The 19330-nt window shown below is 39.2% G+C and overlaps 6 protein-coding genes across 6 annotated transcripts; 3 read left to right on the top strand and 3 right to left on the bottom strand.

Moving 5' to 3' along the window:
• Positions 1-1064: 1064 nt before the first annotated feature.
• On the top strand, positions 1065-1885 carry AK88_02387 (ubiquitin-60S ribosomal protein L40; the record flags this gene model as incomplete). Its single annotated transcript, XM_012480018.1, has 2 exons — positions 1065-1271; positions 1706-1885. The coding sequence occupies 2 exons, from the start codon at positions 1065-1067 to the stop codon at positions 1883-1885; spliced, it is 387 nt and encodes a 128-aa protein (XP_012335441.1).
• A 1520-nt stretch (positions 1886-3405) lies between these two features.
• On the bottom strand, positions 3406-5015 carry AK88_02386 (uncharacterized protein; the record flags this gene model as incomplete). Its single annotated transcript, XM_012480017.1, has 3 exons — positions 3406-3921; positions 4098-4736; positions 4986-5015. The coding sequence occupies 3 exons, from the start codon at positions 5013-5015 to the stop codon at positions 3406-3408; spliced, it is 1185 nt and encodes a 394-aa protein (XP_012335440.1).
• A 4064-nt stretch (positions 5016-9079) lies between these two features.
• On the top strand, positions 9080-10608 carry AK88_02385 (uncharacterized protein; the record flags this gene model as incomplete). The annotated part of the gene is made up of 3 exons (XM_012480016.1): positions 9080-10109; positions 10266-10322; positions 10451-10608. 3 exons carry the CDS (start codon positions 9080-9082, stop codon positions 10606-10608), a joined length of 1245 nt encoding a protein of 414 aa, XP_012335439.1.
• A 447-nt stretch (positions 10609-11055) lies between these two features.
• AK88_02384 (uncharacterized protein) lies at positions 11056-13763 on the bottom strand (the record flags this gene model as incomplete). Its single annotated transcript, XM_012480015.1, has 8 exons — positions 11056-11179; positions 11470-11687; positions 11837-11941; positions 12046-12105; positions 12246-12305; positions 12409-12477; positions 12600-12648; positions 12859-13763. 8 exons carry the CDS (start codon positions 13761-13763, stop codon positions 11056-11058), a joined length of 1590 nt encoding a protein of 529 aa, XP_012335438.1.
• Positions 13764-14655: 892 nt separating this feature from the next.
• Positions 14656-16187, bottom strand: AK88_02383 (glycine cleavage system T protein; the record flags this gene model as incomplete). The annotated part of the gene is made up of 2 exons (XM_012480014.1): positions 14656-15786; positions 16116-16187. The coding sequence occupies 2 exons, from the start codon at positions 16185-16187 to the stop codon at positions 14656-14658; spliced, it is 1203 nt and encodes a 400-aa protein (XP_012335437.1).
• Positions 16188-16983: 796 nt separating this feature from the next.
• AK88_02382 (uncharacterized protein) lies at positions 16984-18591 on the top strand (the record flags this gene model as incomplete). The annotated part of the gene is made up of 1 exon (XM_012480013.1): positions 16984-18591. The coding sequence occupies one exon, from the start codon at positions 16984-16986 to the stop codon at positions 18589-18591; it is 1608 nt and encodes a 535-aa protein (XP_012335436.1).
• Positions 18592-19330: the final 739 nt, after the last annotated feature.

Here is a 19330-nt window from a genome sequence, read left to right as displayed (position 1 = left end):
AAAAAAAAAAAAAAAATTCCAAGTTGTTGCCAAGTTAAACAAAAGCGCGTTGAAAATGGAAAGTCCCCAAGAGAAACCTGTTTCAATGTACCATATGCTTGTTTAGCCCCAACCCGGGGATTTAAAAATTGCTCAAAAAAAAATGGGTATGCCCATTTAAAATTATTGCATAGGTAAAAATATATATATTGCACACTGCGCGTATTTTATGAGGTATACCCATTCTCGCTTGGTTAACTGCGCCTCCACTATGCCACCCGCCCTTTTTTTATATATACCGCCAAACTTATGCACTTGTTAAATTGCGTCGGCTCCCCATTGCGCGATGCCGAAAGTGTATTTAAACTGTTGAAAAAAATATGCGCGTATAATTAAGCAACATGTTTTTATATTTGTTTTTATATGCCGCATGTGGGGGCTGCGCGAATGGACGAAATAACGCTTTAAATATTAATGTTTTTTCTTTTCTTTTTTTATTATGAGCGTTGAAGTGGTGGCTTCAAGGACCCATCTTATGAACCAAGTAGTGCATATACAATATTATGAACAACATATGTAGTAGGTAAATACATGTTATTTTCTCTACATATAACAATACCTGCAGGGGCAAGATTTTTTTTTTTCGGAAAAATAATCAGAGAGCCCACGTTTAACAAAATTTTGCAGGCAAGTTTTGCGGCGCGAACGCTTTTTAAGAGGGAAAGGAAAAGAAACAAAAAAAGGGCCCCCACGCTGTGGAATAAACATTTTTTTGTTGCGTGTAAATTATTTAAGTATATTCATTTATATATAATATAAAATACAACATAAAATATATTGGAATTTTTTTTTTTTTTTTTCGAAAAAAAAATTATCCAATTTTTACTTAGCAAAATAAACGTTCGCCCAATTTTATGTAATAGAGGAAATCCCTTTTAAATATTGTGGGAAACAAGAAAAACGAAAGAACGAAAAAAAAAAAAAAAAAAAACGAAAAGCGATTATATAAACTTCCATCCGCGCAAGTTTTTTCCCTTTTCCCTGTCAAGTCCCTTTTTTCATTATCCCCTCCTTTGTTAATCAAAATGCAAATATTCGTAAAAACATTAAGCGGAAGAACCATCACCCTGGATGTGGAGCCATCCGAAACCATTAGGAATGTTAAATCAAAAATTGAACATAAGGACGGAGTCCCACCTGACCAGCAGAGGCTAATATATTCAGGAAAACAATTGGAGGATGTCAGGTTTGTGGCTGACTACAACATCCAGAAGGAGTCCACCTTGCACTTGGTAATAATAAATATTTGACCCTATAAAACAAAATTACATATAAATTACGTATACATATATATTCGCAAACAAATATATGCGAAACAAATTCTGTTTGGGAAAAGGCGGCCGAGCCATTTTAACACCACGGCCGTATTTATCGTGTTGTTTTTTGTCCCCCTTGCACTCGACGAGCAGTCATTTAAAGTGCACAAAATGCTGTTCATTGGAACGTGCATTTTTGCATGGAGATATCTGAACGATGCTACATCCATGTATAATATAATGTGTACATACGTGCCTCTCTACCTTCATCACCCCAGCATCGGTGATTTAAGCTTTGCATATACTTGTTGAGAACGTTCTCATCTCAGCTCGTTTCGCTGCCGAGAAAACAGTGCGACATCGTGTTGATATCCTTTTTTTTTTTTTCTCTTTTCTTCCCCTACCCCTAGGTGCTGCGATTAAGAGGAGGAGCAATCGAACCATCCCTTGCCCAATTGGCACAAAAGTACAACTGCCAGAAATTGATTTGCAGAAAATGCTATGCCAGATTACACCCAAGAGCCACCAACTGCAGGAACAAAAAGTGCGGAAGGACAAATCAATTGAGACCAAAGAAGAAACTCAAGTGAACGCCTCAGCTCGCTGGGCACCGGAGTGCATGTGGCAGATCATGGGGGCGCTGTGCACCGAGGTTGTAGATCCATTGCGAAGGGAAGTTGGAAGAATCATGTTCGCACCCAGCCCATGTTCCTATAGCTAATTATGCTGTTTCATTATTTTATTTTATGTTATTTTTATTTATTATTATCTTTTTTTTTTTCACATATGTATGCATGCGTGCTATAACGGGGGAGAATATGCCCCCGCGCATGCTTCCCAAACATGCTTCTTTAAACCACGTCTTTGAATGACCTTCTAAATGCATCCCTGCGTATATGCACCTTTGCGCGAATTGCCATACAAAATCTCAACCTTTTGTGTGCGCATTTCTTGCATCCCTTTGCAAAAATTATATCCTCACAACCATGTGTTGTGTGCGAAACTTCCATCAACTCGTTAACATACTGACCCAAACAAGGACGGAATAAAAACTTTAAAAAAAAATTCTATGATGTGAAGGTTTTTTACAAAAATATAAATCATACATGAGTGTGGGTGTGTGACGAAAAAAAAAAAAAAAAAACGGTCAGCTGTAGAGTGGACGAGGCGTAAAATGCGCGATCGCAGCTACTACTGTTGCTGTTGCCGTCCTATGGTTAATACTTAAAACAGAAGGAGGCGTGAAGCGGATGTGGGGAACACATACGTAGGGTATTCCCCTCTCCGTAAAAACACATCACATATACATACGACTTGGAAGGTCGACATATGTGTGTGCTTTCAAATGTAAGTGAGTGTGCAAGACATGGCAAAGGACCCCTTATGTGCAATTAAAAAAAAAAGGGGACAACTTTTTTGCCGATGCACGAATGGAGGAAGACGCGAAAAAAAAAAAAAAAAAAAAAAAGGGAATAAAAAATGGTGGAAAGGGGATGAACAAAAAAATTAAATATGTACACAACACTACATGCTCACACACGTGAGCGCATCTGTGCAATATAACTGTACAAGCATCTCGAAAGATTAACAGATCAACAGCCCAATCAACGTTCTGGCTTTCCTTTTTTTTTTTTCTTTATTTTTTTTAAGAATAATCAGTCCCTCTGTAGGGTAAAAAACATCCGTGTTATAGAAACGCCAAACTGCTGACATGGGCATCTTCGAGGACTACGGCAGGCCGAGTCTGTACACTGCATGCGCACGGGAACTCATAAACACGCATACATACAGGCACATATATATATATATACCCATACGTAAACTAAAACAAATGAGACTCTCCCTTTGTGCGCGCGCGTTCTGGCAAGCACATGTGTGTGTATGAAAGTGAAGAGACCCAGCTGTAACGGTGCGACGAGGATGTAAGGCAGGGGAACGGGGGGGTGCTTACATTATAGGGGTATATTCCTATATTGATATTCTGCCCCCTCCTATTGGCATCTAACCACGCCCCTGCATCTCCACATTAATGAAAAAATTTCTCTTTGATCCGTCCTGCGCAGACATAAAAGGGCGCAGTTTTCTACATGCGCTCTTTCTGTACTCTGCGCTATTGCGGAAAGGCCGGGGGGATGTTCGGGGAGGAATAACTCTTTCCTTTCGGGGGCGCTGGGGATGACGCCGATTTATCAGAAACGCCTAGAAGACTTTTAATGTTGAAAAAAGTTGATTCCTTTTTAACATCAGGTTCTGCTAGGGCAGCAAGGCTTACAGGCTTCTTGCACATTTTGTTTTCTAAACTCGCCGGGGAGGTCCGAGAGAAGGGGTTGATGTTCACACTGCTGCTGCTACTGTAATTGTAGTCCCTACTTTTCCCACTGCTCATTTGCACACTTTGCGTGTTTTGCGTGTTTTGCGAATTTTGCACATTTTGCACATTTTGCGAATTTTGCGTATTTTGCACATTTTGCACATTTTGCACGCTCTGCAGGCTGTTGCTGTGACTGTGGCTGTGACTTAACCCTTTTTTCTGTTCTTTGAAGAAGTTCATGTCGTCCTCCTCCTCCAGGAAGAAGTTGTAATCGATGGGCTTCTTGGACTTCTTATTTTCCAGGCATTCGAATTTCTATAGGGGAAGTGCGTGTGTGTGTGGGGGGCGTCATTAGGACGTATATCCAATGGGATGTGCGCACGCAAACAAATGCACGCCACATTATGTTCACGAAAAGGGAACACTGCGCCAAAAAAAGCAGTCTGACGGACGCTTTGTGCTCTTTTTTTTTCCCCCTTATTTGTGCGTACCAGCTCCTTCAAGGGGTCCTTCAACTTGAGGGAAACCGAATTCATGAGGGAAAAGTAACACAACAAAATCTCCAAGTCCTTCCGAGCATCAAATAAAACCTTATTAGTTTTATTCTCCAAAATAATTTCAAACCCTTTCTTAATAGCGTCATGATATTTTAGGTAATCATTTTTTACCATGTTCAACTTGGCTTCGTTTCTAATCACCTTGTCCAAATGTTTCTGGTTCGAAGGAGTAACGAGTTGTAATTTTCTAATTTTCTTTTCATAGTGTTCTATCGACGCTCCTAAATTTTTCTTCCTCGTGCACAAATTCTGTAACGTCTTTATATTTTCAAGGGTGTTATTTGCCGTTACCTTCGAATTTGCTATATGGCTAACTATTTGCTCCCTTACATCGTTAAAAGTGTTAAGTATATACGACACCTGTTTTATTGTCTCCAAGTTCACGTCATTTTCAAAAAAGGACATTAGACTTCTATTCAAATCACTTATCATGATGTTTATATTTTTTATAACATTCTCTAGTCTCTCCAGATATAGCAGTGAGTGAGAGAAGTAGTTGTGAAGTGAGTTCAGTTGTTTTCTTTCCATGTAGAGCTCGTCATCCTGCTTTAGATTATCACATGACTTTCGGAACTGCGAACAGGGGGCGGGGAAAAGGCATATCACACGCTTGACATTTCCACAGGGAGCTGAACCTAAGGCGATGCGTCCGTTATATACATCTACAGGAGCACCAATTTGAACACATACAACATACGGACTGGGAGGGGATCCCCCGTGCGATGCACACTAAGGTAATCTCATCCCACATTTATGCTGCCACCCACGGCAAGGTGAAAAAATCTCCTTTTCTCCATTTTTCTGTTATTTCATTTTTTTTACCTTTTCGACAAAAGCTTTCATGTTATTCATTGTCATCGACGGGGGGGCTTAAATTTCGAGAAGTAACTTCGAACAAGGGAAGGGAAAAAAAAAAAAAAAAAAAAAAAAACTACATCATATAAATATGATTCGTTCTAGATATATTCGTAAGGTCCGTTTATTTACTCTCCCTGTTCTTGTTCTGCCTCTTCCTTTTCCTCTAACACTTTCTCAAAGAAGAAGTTATAACTCCCGTTTCGCGCAAATGTCATTATACTTTCGTTTGCAGTTTTGAGAATCAAAGGAACTGAAGCGAACAGCAGCGAGCAGAAACGAACAGAAACGGGCAGAAGCGAGCAAAAAAGAAAAGGAATGAAACGGGAAAAAAAAAGGAACCAAGGAGGAACGAAAAAACCAAAAGAATGAAGTTCCTAACTAAATTCACCGCGACAAAAATAAATAAGGTGAAAAAATGGTACAAATACTTTATTAAAAAAATATAAAAAGGCGGACCACAAAGAACAAATATATAGTGCGCAGCGTGAACAATATATACAGAAGTCTAAGGAGCAATCACAAGCGCGCCTTGGTCTTGTACGCATGTTATTTCATTTTTTTTTTTTTTTTTTTTTTTTTCCATATATTACCTCTTCGTCGTCGCTTAATTTACGTACCCTTCTGTGTACACTTATTTAGGTGGCACGTTTACCGTATGTGGTACATGCGAAAATTTGTCACGAAATGGAAAACATGGACATATGTAATTTTCTATTTATTCACATTTTGGTAAAATTATTGCGCGCTCCTTTTAACACTCCTACTTTGAGGCGGCGTCTCCTGCCCTTTCAATTTCTACTTCTTTGATGTCATCTTTTTTTTTTTTTCCTTTTTGTTTCCCCTGTTCATGTGTACCAATTAAACTGCACTGAATAAAAATTTACCACCACGAAGGAAAAGTTCCCCCCCCCTATGACAACGCGAAGAATTGTTTCCCCAGCGGAAAATGCCAGTCGTGTTTTTTCGCTGAATGGTCAACTTTTTATCCAACTCGTTAAAGTTATATATTGGTGGGGAATTCCTTCCGCGCAGACAAAGGAGTAACGATTTGTTCCTTCTATATATAAATTGAGCGCGAACATGGAAAAAAGGGGGAAAAAAAAAGAAAGGTTGAACAGAAGAGCGAATAAGTGTATAAATATATATATGACTATTCACCTTTACACATTTGGCCGCTTGCCGGAGGGTAAATATAGTGGGAACAAAAAAAAAAAAAAAAAAAAAAAACATTTACGCCTTACCCCCTTTGACAATAAAACAAAATAACTCTTTTAAGAATAAGCAAAATAAATTAAAACAAAATGAACATCCCCACACTTTCTCACCGTACACATTTACTCAGTTGAACCACACATATGCGTAAATTACGGGTTAATCTCATGTGGATATTAACTTCGTTGTAAGGGTCATTGAGCTCGCGTGTGTGTTACGAGGATTAACACGAATGGAGTAGACCAAAGGGTATATGTGCCATTCTCCATGTAACCACATATGCAATTCATTTGTGCATATATGTAGACACAGTTGTTTTTATTTGGCCGTCCTAAATTTTTTTTTTTTTTTTTCGAATTTAAAATTCATGAGGAGAGAACCACATGCGCATAGATCATTTGGCTGAGCAGCCTCGCTTGGGTTAATTTTCTCACGGGTTCCTTTTTTGCGCCTTTGGCACTTTCCGCGGTTGCCACTTCATTCGGTTGCTACTTCCCTCAGGTTGTTATTTGTTTTGTGTTGTTTTTTTTTCACGTCAACTTGGCGTTTATACGGCCAACTTGTGTTTGTACATCCCTTTCTGTTGCGTTTATCCCCGCGTGGGCCCTCCGTTTTTTCCCCACCCCACTGCGCAAAAGATTTTCCGTTATTCATACACAAGGGTTCGCTTACGCAAAATAAAAGGCTGAGAATTTATGGACATGGAGAAACTGCCAATTTGGAGGATGAAAGTGAGACACTCTGGATAGCCCTCGCTGCCTCCCATGGCATTTCAGAAAAATATAAACCGACCTTAGCCGAACAAAGGAAGCACACGTACATTTGTACACATGCGCGCATATAATACACATACATACATATACATGCATATATGTATATACACCCCCGCGTGGTTATCTATAAGCGGCATTTTTGATGTCTTTATTTTTGCGCGTGCGAATGTTGCACCCGTACGACCTCTGCACTGGGCGCTCAACACTCATCCATGATCAGGTGAGACCCCAAGTCGGCACATTACCATGCCATATACCAGTAACGATAAGCTTAGCGGTCGCTACATTGAGCTTTTCCAAAGTGCGTAGAAGCATGTGGAGTAAACAAATAGTGAAACGTGCACAAACATGTAACTAATATACTTATGCATGCCCATCCGTCCGCGTGTATGTCCGTATAAGCGTGCGCATTATGTTCTACTGCAACCCTACGGTAGCACAGCTTTTAAAAGGAATTGGCGTGGGTGAGCCCCAAAACTGCTAAGACGTGATTTCACATCACATACATATATATATATATAAGAACAACCTGCGCGACGAGAAAAATGGCCTAAAATTAAGAAACTCGCACAAGGTTTATTGGATGATTCAATTCGTATAATAAAATTACGCGCAGAGATTAACTGTACATATATACATACCTACATATGCATATAGTTTTATTATATTATTTGAGATTTACCCTACCATACTTGTAATAAATGTAATACCGGGCGCGGCGGTTAAAAGGACCACCGATTCAATTTTGCCCGGCGCAGTAGCGCTCACATTTTTTTATTCGCCCTTCACCGTTCCCGTCACTTGCATTTCATTCGTGTTTAGTTTTTTTTATTTATATTTATATTTTTATTTTACCTATTTTTGCATATTCCTAATTTTAAAAATTGCAACTGAAGTGATGAAAAAACCTGCATGCCACATCCTTGGAACTTTCAATCGCCTCAGCAGTTTTCATTTAGTAGTTTGACTTCATTCGCTTTTTATCTTCCGAAAGTTTTAGCGCTCATCCATCTTTTTTTTTTTTTTTTTTTTTTTTTTTTTTTTTTTTTTTTTTTTTTTTTTTTCTGTACGCTCCCCACCCGCCTTTTCCGCCTCGCATTTTACCTTCGCATTTGTGTTGTTTTAAATACATAATATATACTGTATAATGCGTACTAATATATGTTAATATACACTTTGACGAAGATTTCCTTGCCTTCCCTTTTTTTTTAGTGTATATGAATACAAGTAATTGTTGTGATATGATTTAAATTGGATAAGTGGATTTTGAATGTTTCAGATTTCCCCATATTTTATTCATTTTTTTTTTTTCCAATCGTGTTCTGCTTCTCCCTTTTTTTTTTTTTTTTTTTTTCCCTTTTCAACCGTTTTAATTAATACACGTTTTATGACGAGGAAGTGTAGCCCTGAGAGAGACGCTTACAGTGGGAGTTATATATTTTCCAACTCGCTTGTGCACATTCGCTTATGTTCGCTCCTTTGTGCATACGCGTGTGTACCTTCCTACGTACGCATACTCCCCTGCACGTAGCTATCTGACACGCCTCGCACACACATAAAAAAAAAAAAAAAAAAAAAAGGGCAAGCTAACCAAACTCTTGTATGAAGAAACACTTATTTACAGTTAGACAGAGTGGAAAACAGAAATGAGCACTGCGAAAACCCCATCGACAAGGGCCAAGGCATACACGTCTAATTATGCGCGAGTGCATGAGTAGTATCGCTATACCCCCACACACATATACGTATAGTCCTGTAGACGTTGAAAAAAATGCAAGTTAGCCAACCGCCCAGGTGCACAAATTGCTAACGTGCATGTGAGTCAGTATAATACCACCAAGCGTTATTTGAGTTATATGTACAAGTTGGCAACATCAGTTGGCGCTGCGGAGCGGGCACAAATACTTTCATGTGTTCGCGTGAGTGTTCGTTGGACAGTGAGGAAGTGAGTCGCGCACGGTCAGCTGAACGGTCGTATGAACGGTCGTGTGAACGGTCGGTTGAGTCATCGCCCAGACAACCAGACTTGTCGTCACCCCCTCCCCAGAAACAAAAATCCTGAATACACCTGAAATGGATAATATAGAAAATCACAGCGGAAAAAAGTATGAGTATTTAAGCAACAATTATGATAGAGTGTATAATGAAACAGAAGGAGAAGGAGATGTCATGAGTAAAAATTATCATAGTGGTATGAATTACAGCTATGGTCAAAATTTGTTAAACAAAAGTAATAGCACAAATATGTACGGCAATAGCAACATGAATGGTTTCATGAAAAAGGGCGCCCAGAGCGCCAACAACGGCATCAATGGGGACTTCCATTACGCCCAAAATAATAAAAAATATAACTCCACCATGGAGAAAGAAAAACTAATAAGCAATAAGTCCATGTATAACAAGAGTAAGAGCAACTACAACAATATCAACTACGATAGTAACGAAGAAGACTGCTCTGAAACACATTATCATTTTGAACATAAATACAATTCAGATAAGGATCTAGAGAATAATCGCATGCTAATGGAGCCTGATGATTTAATTTCCTCAAGAAGAAATAATATGAGAACCAAACTGCAGGTGCTAATGAAGGTACTAATTATTCTGGCCATCTTTTTTCTCTTAGTATTTTTAATAACAAAATTTAAAAAATTCCTAGACCTAATTAATATAGTTATAAAATGGGTTGGAGAACAAGGTTCCTGGAGCATCCTCCTGTTCATTTTGTTATTCACATGTACATCCCCCTTGTTCATGTCAGTCGAAATTATGTGTGTTGGTGCGGGACTTATATTCTCAGGGGTGTATGGAAAATTCTTGGGCATAATTGTCGCCGTCTTTTCTGTTGCCACTGGATACATCTTGGGAATGTCACTGTGCTTTTTCATTTCAAGATATTTAATGCATGACTTTATTTATAAGAAGCTAATGGTTTATCCGATTTACTTAGCATTTAATCAAGCCATAAATTCCAATGGACTCTCTTTTGTCCTGTTGATACGTTTGTCTCCTATTTTGCCAGCCGCTGTCGTTAGCTATATACTCGGTGTTACGTCCCTCAAGTACAAGCACTTCGCGCTGGGATCCGTCTCTTCCTTGCCCAGTAAGAACAGAAAGCTCGCCATGAGGAGAGACGAAGCGTTTGTCGACATGAGGAATGATAGAAGTGTAGCTCCAAATGACTTCATCCCCTTATATGTGCTCTTAAAATTTTGCTTTTATTTATTATTATTTTTTTTCCCCCCGTTCCCCCTCTCAGGCATAAGTATATTTGTCTACATTGGCGTTTTGCTTCAGGACATTTCCAACATAGATGGTAGGAATAAAAAAAGTGCTGTGTTGCATAAAAATGGGTTTGGCCGCGTTTGTAACAACGTACTTCCCTTTGTAGCAACGTACACCCCATATGTAATAACTTACACCCCTTTTTGTACCCCACCGCAGAAATGGAGAACCACTGGGCCAATCTCATCGTCCTCTTCATTGGCTTTATCCTGGGGGTAGTTGCCATTGCGTACATTTCCGTTGTCACCAAGCGCAGATTGAACAACATGAACATAATGAACTCGTCCCTGTCGACCACCAACATCGACATCGAGTAAATCTTCTCGCCCAGTTTGGGAGGGAAGGTAGATGTAGACAAGCACCTTCCTGACGTTCCTCCACGAGGGACGGACGTGTCGGGGGTTGCCTTTTGTAAAAAAACCGCATGTGAACAACATGTGCACACATGTGGATAATACGTATGTGTTAGCATTTCTGTGCGTGTACGACACGGAATGTATAAAAGGAAAAAGCAAAATGTCCGTAAAGTACGTCGGAGAAGGCACAATTGTTGTAGAAAACACCAAATGCAGAAGTGGCATGTTAGACCATGGTGCCATACGGAGAAGGCACATTTTTATCCATTGTTCATTCCTTGACCCAGAAGGCCCGGCACCACATTTCCATGTTGTTTTTTTTTTTTTGCTTTGTTTTTTTTGGTGGCCTCCTCGTTTGCCCTCTTTTTTTTTTTTTTTAATTTTTTGTCTACCCAAAAGTTACTCACGCTACATATCATCGCCGTCCCGCGCGTCATCTTCGTAATCTGATACGTTTGATTCTCCGGAAGAATAATCCTTCACAGTAATGTTAGCTTGCTCGTGTCCCTTCTCTTCACTCAAAACCTTTTCCCTACAAATTTATGTGCACACAAACATATCAATTTTTCATGTGATTCATTTTAACGAACCAGCATGTCATACCTTCATGCAAAAAACCACGTTTTTTTTTTTTTTTTTTTTGAAAAAAATAAACATTTATTTAATATCCATTGTTTTAAAAAAAAAAAAAAAAAATGCAGACATAGTGTTCTTTTCATAGCAGCCACTTTTACGATTATATGTAATTACACGAGGTGAAGTAAACAATCATGTCCCCCCCCCCCTCCCCTTTGTTATCTCCATAGGGGCATGTTCGCCTACCTGATATAATAGTACAACTCTTCCATTAGCTCCTTCTCGCTTGATCTGCCAAGCGTGGCAGTCTCCCCGCTGTCCTCCGAAATGTCACCATTAATCTCCTTTTTTTTCTCATTGAGTAAAAAAAAAACCTTATTCTTAAATTCGTTTCGTCCTTTTAAAATTATTTTGCTCAACGAGGAAGCCAGCTGGACACCATATATGTCTAAGGCCTGTCTGAGCTGTTAAAATATTTGGTTGTATGTATCGTGAACGTGAAACGATGTGTTGTCAACATCGTGTGGGAGTCATCCCTTTTTTTTTTTTTTTTTTGTTGATGTGCTTTGCATTGACGACATTTCAGCTCCTTATGCTAGCTGTAGAACATCACCTGATAGTCCGACAAACTCTCGAACTCATCCGGGAAATCCGCCTTCACGCTGCTGAATAAGCCAAGCGCACATTTGCTTATCAAGCTCGATAGACTTTTTCCTTCCTTCGAAAAAAAAAAAAAATACATAGAAAAATAAATGTACAAATAAAACTTCTTAAAAGTAGAATGAGACATCTCTCCAGCGATATGCGAACAAAGACAGGTACATTTATAAAGGTTTTGCTCAAACTGGCAAAGGAAATGTCACTCCCTCGGACGTCGATTCCCTGTTGGCAAGCAAAAATGAAAGCATGGTATGTCTATAGGGTTCCTTCCACCAGGCTATCCTGTCTTGTATTCCGTAGATTATTTGTTCATATACAATATTTATTTTTATTTTACTTATTCTTTTTTTTTTTTTTTTTACTAAAAGAATTATGTCCCATGTGGATTTCTCCGACTTCTTAACCCGAAATGTGTGACTTATCTGCGGCGGGAAGGCACAGTGGTGTACATGCGTAAACAGAAACGTTTGCTCGATATGGATTTGTACTATTGGGAAGCCACCCCTCAAATGTCATGGTCGTTACTTCCTTTAAATCTTTAAAGCACTCTAGACTAATCAATTCATCCGGATATATCTCCTCGAGATTTTCGACCTGTTCGTGCAAGGGCGATAGTTATGTTCTACATGCGCAGAGGAGGAGACGCACATACATGCGAAGGCACATGCCCCCACCCGCATAACCGCGTACAATTATGCGAACAAAAAAATTATCACGTTGAAAAGCTCCATCCCGAATTGAGGTCCATACAACTTTAGGAAGCTCCTGCCGTTATGAAGATGGGAACAAACCCGTTAACGCGTTAGCACGACGACACGAAGGTACTGGGCGCGGTAACACATGAATCCAGCACCACGCGCATGTTCCGTGGGAACAACTCTCGAACCGAACGAACGTATCATCCCACACAACTCTTGCGCAATATGACAGCATCCCTGCGCCCGTTCTTATGAAGCACCCCCCCCTTTGTCTTACATAAAACTTTTCGTTATGGAACAGTCAGCTGCATTATTCCCCCAGAGGGGCATGGAATTCACGTAACGAATTAAAAAGACAAAACCCATATGGATGCCCGTCCCGTTGACATCAACTTTTCCAGATTTTCGAACGTTTATATACATGTTTGTGTTAAAATTGTGCGAAGTTAGGTTCCTTTTCCTGAATATCATATTTGTGCAGTTAGGGACAAATGAGTCTAACAACTGGTGTTCATCATCAGTGTGGTGCTGTTCCTCACATGTGTGTGTAAATTCCTGCACGCCGTCACAAGAGCATTGGACATTTATGTCCTTCTTCCACAGGAGGATTAACATCATATAAAAAGAAATTCTCCTATCGTACACGCTACATGTACTGTTCATTTTTAAAATGACTGATATTTCTATGGACCATTTCCATTCTTCGTCCACATACTCCTTAAAATTCTGTACAAATGTGTGACTTAAATCCTTGTCAATTAGTAACATAAAATCCCATATTTTTTTTTCTTCTACTCTGACCTTCAAGTGCAAAAACCCGTAAGCCGTTTTGAAAGAGTACAAGAGGATTGTTTTCAATCCAATGCCAAACTTCCCACCAGTTTTGCTCTCATCTTTGGATGTTAAAAAGATCTCCGAGAATTTCTCTAAATCTTTAATCTCCGCGCCCTCTCCATTGTCTCGACAAACTATTTCGTACAGAGATAACTCCTTCTTGTATTCCCTTATTAAAATTTGCACTTCCTTTCCTTTCCCCTTTACGCTACACAGAGCATCGATGGAATTGTCAAACAGCTCCTTCACAGTCATAAACAGGGCGTTGTCCTCAGAAAACCCAGTGACGGACAAATTTTTAAAAAAGAAGGAATAAGTAGAGTTACTTCTTTCGTTCAACTTGTCCATGTCTTATGAACATATTTTTGTAAACATAAAAAAGAACATCATTAAAAAGGCGTTCGCCAACAGATTGGGCAAAAAAACCAACAGTTTGATCAGCTAGCTTTTTTTTTTTTTTTTTTTTTTTTTTTTCTAACCAATTAGCTAGCTTTTTTTTTGTTTTGTTTTTTAAAGTTGTCAGGCGAAGAAATTCAAAGTAGGTAGAAAAGCGATAAAAAAATTTCCAAAAAAAAATCGAAATATGCAATTGAAAAAATTATAGGAACAACGATGTGCAAATAACTCCTGCAAAATTTTGCAAACATTTATGCAATATTGTGTTATGGACGCACTCGAGAATTAAAAACGAAAGGGTCCGTAAATACACAACGTGTGCACATACATGTGTGTGTAGCGTGGTCTTTGCAATGTGACACGTGCAATGCGTGGTCTTTGAAAAAGTTTTGTTCCCATTTTTGTGGACATTCCAGTGAAACTTACGAAATGATAGAATGTGTGCTTATGCATTCAAAGAGAATACAGCAAATAATATAACTGGAAAAAACAGACTTACGAAAAAGAATGGCCCAAAAAATTTCGCGTTTTTGTGCTTCCTTTTTTGGACGTTCATAAAAACAGGGGGGGTGCTGAGTGGGAACTTTATCCCCATCCAGGTTAAGTGAATTAAAACCTTGTGATATAGATGATGAGTTTGTTTGTGTCGGGTACCATCCACATTACAATATGTAATTAGGAACAAGATACATATCCGTGTGGTGGCAGATGATAGGTACAAACAGCGGGGTGCTCAATACATGAGCACACATAGTCGCACATAAGTGCTCGTCCGTACATGCGTAGGTAGAGGCTTCAAAACCGCCCTTCTCGCGCATCTCCGAACTGGCCGCAACACCCCTCTTCACATCTTATATATGGACAGGGGGACAAATGGCATTTTGCTAATTTGAGCAACTTCCAACTTGTTCAGGCATTCCACTTTTATAAGATTATTAACAGCGGTGTGCTCCGTCTTTACGTAACCCATAGCAATGGGCTTCTGCAGGAGAGGAGAAAAAACGCTGCTGGTTATGTAACCTATCTCTTCGTGCGCATTTTCATTGGTGTAAATTTTTGAATTCTCCTTTGGAACGATAGTAGAGTTCATGATTATCCCGACTCGCTTAATAGTTGTACCATTTTTAATTTGGTTCATTATAATATGTGCACCATTGAAATCTAATTCCTTCAGTCTCCTCTGACCTAGCACCCATTTATAATTCGATTCGATGGGAGTCAAATTTTCATTGATATCTTTTCCATAAACACAAAATCCACTTTCCAATCTCAGTGTATTCAGAACTTCTAATCCACCCGGCTTAACCAAAGAGTTGTTTAAAATACATTCGTACAATTCTTGCACGTGCTTATTTGGTACTAAAATGTCAAACCCGTCTTCACCAGTACAGGTATACCTATTTAGTACACACCCCTCTATATTATTCAACTTGGTAATATTGCTTGACATAAAGCTACAATTTTCCAAGTAGGTATCATCCCCTATTATTTCATTTAGCACATTGGCCGATTTACTCCCCTGAATGCATATTGAACTGTGAGAAGTGTACTCTTCTACCTTCACATCAAGTTTGGTATTCTCCAAAAGCTTCTCCTTTAGGTAACTAAACACCTTATTCTTGCACTGTATATTTAAATATAGTAGCAAATGATTTTCCCTTAGTATAATCACTATGTCATCTATGATTCCTCCTTTTTCGTTCAGCAACAAACTTATTCGACATTCATTTTCCCACAACCCTTTGATGTCGCTACCCACGTACTTTTCTAAAAAATTTATTTTATCTGCCCCACTTATTTTTAAGATTGGTCTGTATGTGTAATCAAAAAGGGAGCAACTTGACCTCGTGTGTAAATGCGATGTTATCAACGTATAGTCTTTGTATTCATTCGGGAGGTAGTACCCGCTCTGGATTTTGAAAATCGCGTTGTTCTTTTTGTGCACGTCATACAGAATGGTTTTCCTCACTTCTTCCTTCGAACAAAAGTGAACAAGTGGAAATGTGAAAAATGGGCAGAACTTCACAACATAATTAAGCACGCGCTGCTTAACGTCGCGTGATACATCTGGTGCAACCCTGAACAGCAGCACCACCCTACACACAAGGCTATGGAGGGACAACTCCGTGCGCGCAAGTCGTCGACACGGTTATTTCCACCAGGTGTATACATCCCTACACATACTGCAAAATGTAGTTATTTATGTTTTCTTTTTTAACCTATGACATTAACTCTAACGACAGTTAACCATCTCGTGGGTCCACTTTGAACCGCCTCCAAAGAGCACTCTCTTTAAAAACTTACCTTTTGTTTATTCCCTGAAGAGAAATACCGAACCCCTGGTAGTCTCTTTTGGCGCCTACATAGGATCTGCATTTTTACATTTCCTGAAAATGCTTACTGTCATTCTTTAAATCTACCTCTCTCTTGAGGGGCATGTTACCACTTGAGAGTCAGTTACTGCGATGAATGCCCTATGGAGTACTTTTCACGCTGCAAAATTGTGTAAAAACGGGGGGCAGTGGCTAAATGCATACGACCCTTTGGTCATAGAGGAGTGTTATCATACATACTGAACTGTGCGCTTATATACGTACATTTCCTGACGTGCGGAAACTTCCATTCTTCTTGCCTGATACGTGCCAGCCAAAGTTACTCCCATGGGTAGGTACCCCGCTACACTTATAATGCACGTTCTATTTATACAATTTTTGGAAGAACCAATAGAAGGAACACATGTTCGGCTTAGTTCCTTCAATGTAGTTCAACTCCGTTCATTTCCCCCCACTACACGCCCATTTTTTTTTTTTTTTTTTTTTTTTTTTTTTTTTTTTGCACCCACAAATTTTATGCCAACAAAATGGGTTAGATGCAAAGCGACCCCAAGCCCCCTTAACCAATTTTTTTTAATTTCATCATACAGCTACGCCATTTGGTGCGTAGGTTTTGCAGAATGTTCCGCGCCTAGCTCCTTAACCTATCAACTGCACCGTGGCTGCTTCGTCGAAGCGGTTGCATTCATATGTCGTTTTACTCAACATTTGTTTTGGATCTCAATTCGACCAATTCGGATTAATTTCCTATTTGCCGCCATTTTGTTCAAGATTGTGTTCCCCTTTTTGTCAATTGTGTACTCGGCCATTTATTGGTTGTAGCCTTCTCCCCCTCTCCAATGGGAAAACTCCTAAAAGAACAACTCATCAAGTGCGGACTGTGTTTCCTCCTCGGGTTTTACATAAAAGAAATAGCAGAATGGGGAAACGGGAAGAAAAAAAAAAAAGTGAGCGAAATCGTAAAGTGGATACATTCCAAGGTAGTAGCAGCCATATGTCCCTGCATGTTGTCATCACATGAATACGTAAAAGTACAGAAGATGGAAGAAGACTTTTTTTATAAAAACTTCGATAAAGGAATAATCGACAAATATGCCAAGTACATAAATATACAAGACATTCCATGTGATTCGCTCGAGAAGATTTTCAAGACGAAGGTTTTAATTATTGGCTTGGGAGGACTAGGCTCCCCAGTCTGTCTTTACTTAACCAAATTTGGGTTTGCAGAAATAGGACTAATGGATGGAGATACGGTAGAGGTATCAAATTTACAGAGGCAAATAATACATGCAGAAAAACATACCGGAATGAATAAAACCCTCTCAGCCAAAATGACTGTAAAAAACATGGGAAACGACAATGCCAATATAAAATGTTACCCATTTCATTTAGACAAAACAAATGGATTGCAGATTCTCAAGCATTACGACATTGTTGTTGATTGCACAGATAATATTGCGACCCGATTTTTAATTAATGACTTGTGTGTGCTCTACAAAAAGAAATTAATTTTCGGAAGTGCACTAGGGCTATATGGACAATTAAACGTTTTTAATATGACTAAAGAAACTTCCAACTGTTATAGGTGCCTTCAAAATTTTAATAACCACACAGAACAAAATGACTGTGATGAAAATGGAATCCTCTCCACGGTAACTGGAATTATTGGCATTTTACAGGCCAATGAAGTGATCAAATTGTCCGCTAATTTGGATCAGGAAAGTTTGCAAAAGTTTTTAACGTACAATAGTCTATCCAGTAGGAGACCATTTGAAACATTGAACATGAATAGAAAAAATAACAATTGTATTTGCGCCTGGGGAGACTCTGAAAAATTGCGCCACTTCATCGAGCGAAACGACTACCAAGGTGGGGGGGGCAACGCGTCTGACCTGGCCTGCGTCAGCGGCAAAGTCATGTCCGCCTACCAATACGACATAGCAGTCTTCCCCTTTCTCCAAGTCCTGAAGAAGAATTTCTCATTTTTCCCCTTCCCAGTAGACCATTTATGCATTTTGGATGTACGCAAATACAACAACGCTAATGTGTACGGCTTAAAGGATTCTATCAAGTGGAGCTTCTACGATATTATGGAATGTATAAATAATTATTCCAGCAGCTCCAACGATCTCACTAAGCTAATATTGGACAAACTGCAATTATCCAAACGTACTGGAAATGTTGTTATCATTGTTATATGCAGACGAGGCATTGATTCTTTGAAGGTTGCCAAATATTTTAATAATTTTTTTTTCGTTGATTCGACAGAGGGGAGCAAAACATCTCCTCATCATCATTCTTCTCCTGAAAATACCCTCAGCATTTCCCCAACGCAGAAAACTGCTGACAAATCGGAATTTCAGGACAAGCAGATATTTACCTACAATATGAAGGGCGGGTACCTAGAGCTTCAGAAAAAGGTGTTTAAAAATTTGCCATTTTTGTAACGGCATTGCGGCTAGGATGCAGTGATGACAAGAAGAATATTATGGTGTGCTTTTACGTGAGAGCATAAGCTTTGCAATGGCTTGGAAGCTGGAAGCCTCTCCATGTGGGCCTCTTCAACGGTTAGCAGCGTGTCTGATCCCCGTGCAAAGGACATTTTACGGCGTTGTACGCATTTGTCCCTGGATGCTCACCCCACTCTGCAGTTTGTTTATAATGCATACACGAAATTTACATACAACTGTTGCTCCTCCCCATTTGTGTATCATTTTTTTTTTTTTTTTTTTTGTAAACTGTTCACAACTGTTTGTGTCCACCCAAATTGACTTCTCCAAACAATTCATTTGGCAAAACTCAAATGGCGCTTCGTCAAATACCGTACACAATTTTGATCTCCATGTTTTCAACTTTTCCCGAGTACAAAATTATGAAACAGTGAAGCCAGAGAGCGGCAAATCCGTTGTTGCCTTTCCGTTTTGTCCAATCACGACATATGACACGAACTGTGCCAACTTTGAACGAAATATTGTAAAGATGTGGAGTTGCCAAAGGAGCGAAAAAAAGCTGAAAAAAAGGGGAAGAACAAATATAAACACATATATAAATATTATTAAACATACTTATGCGAGTGACGACGCGCCCTCTCCTCAAATAGAGCAGACCTTTCCTTTGCCCCTTTTTTGGACCGCCCCAAAAAAAAAAAAAAAAAAAAAAAAAAAAAAAAATTAACGGCATGTTTTT

This window comes from Plasmodium fragile (assembly GCF_000956335.1).
Source record: "Plasmodium fragile strain nilgiri unplaced genomic scaffold supercont1.23, whole genome shotgun sequence".
In the NCBI taxonomy this organism is placed as follows: Eukaryota; Apicomplexa; class Aconoidasida; order Haemosporida; family Plasmodiidae; genus Plasmodium; species Plasmodium fragile.
The sequence above is the reverse complement of the archived record's forward strand: the minus strand, read 5'-3'. Positions and strand labels throughout refer to the sequence as shown.